At 46.0% G+C, this 7,897-nt stretch overlaps 1 protein-coding gene across 5 annotated transcripts in view; it reads left to right on the plus strand.

The window, feature by feature from the left end:
- IQSEC3 (IQ motif and Sec7 domain 3) overlaps positions 1-7,897 on the plus strand; it is a 119,093-nt gene that overhangs the window by 84,147 nt on the left and 27,049 nt on the right. For all 5 annotated transcript variants that reach the window (XM_019515498.1, XM_019515499.1, XM_019515502.1 and 2 more), the window contains 2 exons: positions 5,344-5,466; positions 6,242-6,408. In XM_019515498.1, the coding sequence (XP_019371043.1) occupies positions 5,344-5,466; positions 6,242-6,408 (290 nt within the window). The remainder of the gene's footprint in view (positions 1-5,343; positions 5,467-6,241; positions 6,409-7,897) is intronic.

Below are 7,897 nucleotides of genomic sequence, written 5' to 3' on the forward strand. Positions count from 1 at the left end.
GAGCACTCCCCAGCACAGCCCTTTGACAGTGTATGTGCCCCAGAGGCCAATCCCCACCATGTACTGGGATGATTGCCATTCTGCATGGACTGCAAGATCTTTTCATGACTTGTTTCAGAGTCCTAGTTGATAAGGTATCTGGAGAGGATCTTGTCAGGCACTTACACTGCCCCCTACTTCCTTGCTTCTCCTAACCAACTGGCATAGTCACCTGTCAGGTGCAGTGATGCTATGTTGGAAGAGTAAGCAAGATCCATTAGTTCTGGTGAATAAAAGCAAGCTACATGATCCCTCACCTGAACCCAGGGAACGCAAGGTCAGCTGGTGACTTAGCTAGGTTAGTCAAGGCAACTCTAGAGAGACAAATGACCCTTCTTGCTGCAGTTTCATGAAGAATACTATAGAGTCAGGTACCATTGAACCAGCATCTAGATATGACAGCTAACATTTCCTAAACACCACAGGAAGCTCCACTGGGACCTAAGTAAACCTAGGAGAGAAATTAAGTGTAGGACTATTGTAACATTGGGAATGCCGAACTGTGCCACCTACTAGCCATTCTACCAGCCCTCTGTTTCTTAGTGTGTGGGACATGCTCCTTTGATGAGGGCAAAGGACCATGCAGCAAGGCACCTAACAAACCTTGGCATGGGCTGATCCAGGATTTTGTGAAGGGGGATGTGTGGAAGCAGTAACTAGGGCTGCAAGGGCGGCTGCACGCCTACTCCCAATTTCTTCCCAACCTCTTTGGGATGGACAGACAGCTGCAGGAGCAGAAGCCAGGGACTTTTTCTAAGTCTCCAAATCAGATAAGAATCTTCCCCCGCCTCTTGACACCTCCTCCCCTTTCCTCCATGCTCAGCAGCACCTCCCCTTCCTTTCCCTCCCATTCCCCCCTCCCCCACACACTGCTTCCACTGTCCCCATGTGCCCTGGGGGCTGTGGGGGAGCTCGAGAGCTGCTCCTGCCCCTCTCTATCTGGGCTGTGTAGGGAACCAGACTCAGATCTGAAGAAAGCCAGGGGCAGTAGTAATGGTGGGGTCTCCTCCCCACACCTCCTCCAGGACTGGGAGGAAACACACAGGGGATTGGGCAGGGAGGTGAACCTACACACTACTGCTGTCTTGGGATGAGCTAGGCTCCACACACAACCAAGCTGGAGCAGGGTAGGAGCAGCTTGGGAGCTCCCCCACACTCCTAGGGCTGCTGGGGACAGTAAAAACAGTGGAAGCAGCTGGTGGAAGAGTGGGGAATGGGAGGGCAGGGGACATGCCATAAGCACAGAGGGAAAGGGAATGGGGAATCTTACCTAATTCAGGGACTTAAAATAGTCCCTGTCTACTGCTTCTATGGTGTGGTCTGAAAGCGGGGGCAGGTGTGACTGTGCCACTGCACTCCCTCTGGATCCTCCCTTGGCCTTTGAAGTTGCCTTCCAGAGACTCAAGTGAAAGAAAAGTAAATCTGGACCCTTGGACAGCTGTGAAGAAAACCTTTAAAATAGAAAGTGAGTGTAACCAGTGCAGCAAGACCTACCTGCTTTCACTGAGTCAGAAACAATAGCTCTGAGGTATGAATTGAACCATTTTTTTCATAAGGTGCTAATTTACTTGCTAGTGGTGGCACTTGAAAAAAGGAGGCACTTATTCAAAGGGACTCCATTGCTCAAGGCACCTGCACAAGGAGAGGAAATGTGATGTTCTAAACCAGGGGTGTCAAACCCGCAGTTTTCCCTCTGCTGGATCTGGATTGTAGGGGCTGACCCGGGCTGGATCTTTAGGGGCATGTAGCATCCATAACTATTCTGGTGTCAGCAGTGGGGGTCTGAGGCCAGCAGCAGCAGACCAGCAGTGGTGCAGGCCCTGGGGTGGTGGCACAGGTCTAGGGCAGTGGCAGGGGTCTGGTGACAGCAGCAGCCTGGGTCAGGGAGCGGCCAAGCAGATTGGGCAATGGCAGACAAGCGAGGACTTTATCTACACAGCTCTCACTCACCATTCCTCTGCTGATGGGCATGTCCATTAGGGCTAATGGACCCCAAATTCTGCAGCAGGCCATGTTCCACCAGCCCCGCACCCCAACTTTGGGTAGCCTGATGTCACAGTTTTGTGGGCCAAAATTAGTTCATAGGCTGTATGTTTGGTCTTAAAGCAAAGTGTCTGGGGAGGGCTGTGAATGGTAAGTTAGTGGTGGTGGGTAAGAGACGTGTAAACAGGTTAAGGTGTGCAGACCTTAGGCTTACTTCATGGCATTGCAGGCCACAGGCTGGAACTGAGTCTTGAAGAAAGGCTCAGCTTTCATGAGTTGGGAGACAAAGTTGAGAGGCTGCAGTGGCAGATCTATTCAGTTCTCTATAGTGTCCATCCCATCAGCAGTGATAGCAGGAGTTTTCATTGCAGTTCAGTGCAAGGAAATGTAATGCACTGGGCAAGGGGTTTTTTGGGGGGTTTTTTAAGTGCTACATCTGCAAAGGTGGCTACTGCTATGAACCCACTAATGATTAACCACAGTAAAGCTTCTCTTGCTATCAAACCTAAATGCTGAGCAACAAGATGCCTTCATGTTCTCCCTCAGGACAATGAGTGCAAGATTTGAAACATTAAAATAACAAAAGGAAGAGAAGACAGGAGAGTGTGCGCGTGTGTGTGTATGTGTGTGTAGGGAAGGGGTGGGGGAGGAAGGAGGAGGAGACATGAATTCTCTGCTTCTATAAGCCATTTCTGATTGTTTTTGTGATTCATCTCTTAAACAGAAAGACCCTTTTGAGACACCAGCCGCACTAATTTTTCCCTCTCTTTTCTCTATTCCTTTCTTCTATCTATGTGCATATTGTGTTGAGAAAGAGCCTGGGTGATTTATTTTGGGAGGGTTATAGGAACCCGGGCACCAGATGCAGAAGGATCATGGTCCCAAATTCAACAGTGAGTCTTACCTCAATTTTATGCAAAATTTTAGAAGACCTTTTGAAGGAAAGATATGGAGATAAACATAAGATGGGATAAATGCAGGCTGAAGGTTGATATTCCAGACTAACCTGACAACTTTCTTTAATAAAAAAATGATTTTCTAGACAAGGGAAATGTGGTAGATTACTGTGGACTTTGCTAAAGCATTAGATACGGTGTTACATGGGAAATCGTAAGTTAGGTTACAGAAGATGCAAACTAGAACAAGAACTTCAGGGTGAATAAGGAACTGGCTCAAGAGGAAATAACAACAGGCTATGCAGAAATGGGAACTGCAAGGGCTTGAAAGGGATTCCTAGTGGAGCTCCTCAAGGATTGGTCTTTGCACTGATCCTGTTTAATATTTTCATTAATGACCTGGGACGAAGGATGTCACAAAGTTGGGGGGCAGTTCTCATTTGGAACCTCATACAGGAAGTACTAGATAATCAAGAGAATGGCATTAATAGAAACAGGATAAAATTGTATAAAATAAATGGCAAAGGTATCCATTTATAAACTCATTACAGGAATCTATGCTACAAGGTGGGAACTCATTAATTGGAAACAACACAAGAAAGAGAAAGAGCTAGGTTTATTAGCTGATCATAGATAACTATAAGTCATCAATATGATACAATCATGCACAAAGAAAATTCAATTCTCACATGTCCTATAATTGAAGTATTTTGAGTAGAGATAAGGAAGCATTAATGTCATTGAACAAGGCCCCCAGTGAGACTAGTGTGTACAGTTCTGATTAACTATATTCAATAAAGATGACCTCAAACGGAAACAGGTGCAGAGAAAGACTACTAAAATATTGGGCAATATCATATGAATTGAGGCTGAAGAGCCTGACTTCATTTAATCTAGCAAAGCAAAAGCTGAGAGGAGATACTGTTCTCTCTAAGTACGTCAGGGAGGTAAACACCAGGGAAGGAGGAGAGATTAAGGACAATGTTGGCACAAGTTCGTGGGCATAAACTGGATGTGAATTAATGTAGTCTGGAAATTAGAAGGCGTCTAACCATTGAAGCAGTGAGGTTCTGGAACAGATTTCCATTAGGAATAACAGGGCAGGTGGGGGGCAAAAAGCCCAAGGAGTTTAAGATGTAATTTAATCAGTTCATGAAAGGGATTATATGGCATGTTGCCTGCAGTAACAGTGACTGGACTCAATAAGCCAAGATGTCTCTTCTAGTCCTTTATCTTTGTGTTCCTATAAATCAACTCGGCAATTATCTATGAGGTGGAGTGGCAGAAACAGAGAGTGCAGTGGTTGGAGAGAGTGTGTGTGGGGATATAATGGAGAAAACTGTCTGAAGAAATGAGAATGGGAAGAAAAAAAGACAGAGGAATGCAGGTTTATGGGGATGCACTGATGGGAGATGGTGGAAAGAACTGAAAGTTGTTTACTGAACGGCAAATCAATGGGTGAAGAGTGAAAGCTGTATTGATGGGATGTATGGATAAACTGCTGTCTGACTAAGGGGTGCCTTGGACAGGAATGAGTGATATGGGACAAAAGGAATATAGATTGATGGGGCTGAAATCAGGGGTTGGAACTGAGAGTCTTTTATGGAGGTACAGAGGGTGCCAGTTGTTCAGGTGAGTGATGGAAAGATGAAATGATTGGAGATGGGATGGATGCTCAGAGATATTATGAAATTGATAGGAATGGTTGTATAACTGATGGAGTAGATGGAGACAGGTAGAATGGATGGGTGTTTAGGGTAATGGGTGCACTAAACTGATTTGCATCACTCGTATTTGTATGAATGAGCAAAAATAGTTTTACATGGCCTTGGCATGTTGTGCAGCCTTTGTATGCCAAGCCTCCTGTTCCCTATTTCCTTCCAGCTGGCTTTGATCTTAAAAGAGATGGATGATATTCTATGACTGCAGTATGGGGTGAGTGAGGAGGTATCAGGAGGGGAGGGATGGCGAAGGGGAATGAATGCATGAAAAAACAGTGGACATGTGAAAGTGTGGGGATAGCTGGGTGGAAGTCTGGAGCAAAGGAATGGAATGGATAGGCGGGACAGGCTGCGGACAAATTGTGCAGTGAGTTAGTGAATGGGTTTATTGAGGGAGATCTATCAGTGTGGAAGGGATGGCCAGTGGACTGGAGCTATATGAATAAGTAGATAAATGGATATTCACAGGAAATGCTCACCTGCTGCAGACTCCACTGGCAGTTCTGTTGGGGTCACCATCCCTCTTCATGTCCTGTAAAGTAAGCAGTCTTCAGGCTTTAATTGCCTCTCATAGTGAATTAGCATTGTTTCCTTGGCAACTCTAATTCTCAAGGTGTCAATCAATAAGCTTGCTGCTGGGTCTCCCCAGAGAGGGCATTACTGTTGGGCTAATGCTGAAAGAGGTTTTGTTTCCTTCCCCTTAGCTGTGTGGTGGATGAAATGGATTTCTCAGGCATGGAGCTGGATGAAGCGTTGCGGAAATTCCAGGCCCACATCCGTGTTCAGGGAGAAGCCCAGAAGGTCGAACGGTTAATTGAGGCCTTCAGGTAAGTGCATGGCTGCGATTCAGCACTCCTTTAGCTGTCTGAGGCCCTGCTGACACTGAGAAGACTGGACTTGAACAGGGTGGAAACAGACATGGGGCAGGACATAGGTAACAGTGAAGGGGTGACGAGGGAGTGAGTGACAGAAGGCAGGGTAAATACTGGCTGATGGGCAACTTCGAGCAATTCCTGCTATGGCAGAGCATATCTCTCACTGGAATTAAGTGGCATTCACAGTGCAGAGCAAAAAGCTGTTTGCTAGAAAGATAGCAGCATGAGGTTCAGAGCACACAGCATCCTGGGACCAGGGGGAACCGGCCTTTACATGGATGCCCTGGAGGAAGAGCATACAAGGAGCCTTCCTACTTCTGCTTTGGTGACCCACACACCTCCACACCCAACTGCAGCCTGGCACTTAGAGGAATACCATGAGGCTATTCTCAGTGCCTTCCTAGGGGTCCTGTGCACCTGAAAAGCCAGATGAGAAATGAGGCTGTAGCCTGGCTTCTCCCTCCCACCAGCCTGTACAGCATTTCTGGGACACAGGTTCCCAGGGGGCTGTATGACTGGGGTTTAAATGGCACAGTGTGGTTGTGATGGATGACCCCATTATTCCCTGTCAAGTGAAGGCAGATGTGGTGCAAGGGAGGGATGTGCTCCGTTGTGAGGTGGTTCCATTGAAAGGGAGCAGGTGCCATAATGCAGGAGTAGGTGAGTCTTTGATTTGACAGTAGAATACTCATGATAGTATATGTCTGTTCATGCCTCCCCACTGCAGCCAGAGATACTGCATGTGTAATCCAGATGTGGTCCAGCAGTTCCACAACCCAGACACCATTTTCATCCTGGCCTTTGCAATCATCCTACTCAACACAGACATGTACAGTCCCAACATCAAGCCTGACAGGAAGATGATGCTGGAGGACTTCATCCGCAACCTGAGAGGTAGGGAGCTGCTCCGCCTAGTTCCTGACTCCAGGCGCTCCAAACCCTGCGTGTGCCGGGGCTGAAGCCAAAGGCCAGCCAGGCCTTCTTCAGCCTATGCTGTTGCTCGCTCTGCCCCAGTATGTGACCAAAGCTTTGAGATGGAAAAGACCTGGTAGGTCCCAGCTAGGGAACAGAATCAGCCTGTGGGGTCAGTGCAGATTGTTCATTACAGTATATTCTCCAGCAATCTTGTTCAGCCTTCTCTTTATATGGTTTCTATTGCTTTTCCTGAAAGTTATTATCACCAGTTTATTGTCTTAAACGTGTTTGGAAGTTGTCCATGCAATTCAAATTTTCCTTTGCTCAGTTCCATTGTATTTACATCTTGTGGGCTCACACTAAACAAATCTTTCCCCTCCTTGTTGCTTCAAATATTTGAACAATGCTTCCCTGATGTTTAGCCTTTCTTAATTTAATGCTGTTATTTTTTAGTTCCTCTGCATCATTTTGAACCATTCTAATTCATCCCTGGCCTTCTTGGTATTCACACCCTTAGTCTCTTATCTTGAGTCTTGCTTTAGTTTTCACTTAACCAAGCTCCACCTATACATTTCCTCTTAATCATCTCTGATGCAGGTCAGTGCCCATGATCTCTTTTGTTGCTCTTTCTTGAGTTTCTTCCTGTCTTGGTAATAAGTTGCTGAATGCATATTTTTAGTTGTGAATCACAACAAGCTTATACACAGAGTTGCTATTACCTCACAGCACTATAATATGATACCTCTGCAAATGCAGCTGAAAACTGCTTTGGCCCATTTTGACATCTTATCCCCCTACAAGCTCATGTCTAATTTGCCATTCACTTTCACCTCTAGCTCTGCTGCTTTCCATGTTCCCATCTCCTATTGACTATCTAATCTTCAGCTTAATTTTCTCCATATGCAGTTTCCCAAAGTTAATCTCATTTTATTTCCTGTCCAGGTTTCTAACCTCCTTCAGCTCTTTTGTATTGCTTTTCTGTCTCTTAGCTGTTCAGAACACCTCCTACTACGCCATCAGCTACAAATTAGATTAATATGTTCATTATACCCCCCTTCCAGGTGATTAAGGAAAATGTTACGTGAAACTACACTTAAAACCATTCCCTGTGTTAGCTCACTATGTGTCTCCCTGAAATTCAAAACATTGTTCTGTAGCATTAACTTTTTACATATAGTCCTTCAGCTGGCTTTTAGTTCACATAGCAAGGTATTCAGTCAGCTTGAACTTCCATCATGGCCAGCTCACAATAGACTGTGCTCTGCCAAATCCACAGGAGGACCATTACAGGCAGGACTGGACCGTTCAGCCCAAATAGGACCCCAGTTTCAGCCCCAGCTTACAAGCATCACACCTCAAAGAGTTACAGCATTTGGTCTGCGTTCACAAAGGTGTCAGCCACGAAACCAGGAGATGATAATGTCTTTTTATAAACACACTGGTGAGCGTATTGCAGCTAGCATGTGGT

The sequence above is a fragment of the Gavialis gangeticus genome, unplaced genomic scaffold (genome assembly GCF_001723915.1).
Source record: "Gavialis gangeticus isolate Ggan-Ray unplaced genomic scaffold, GavGan_comp1, whole genome shotgun sequence".
NCBI lineage: Eukaryota > Metazoa > Chordata > Crocodylia > Gavialidae > Gavialis > Gavialis gangeticus.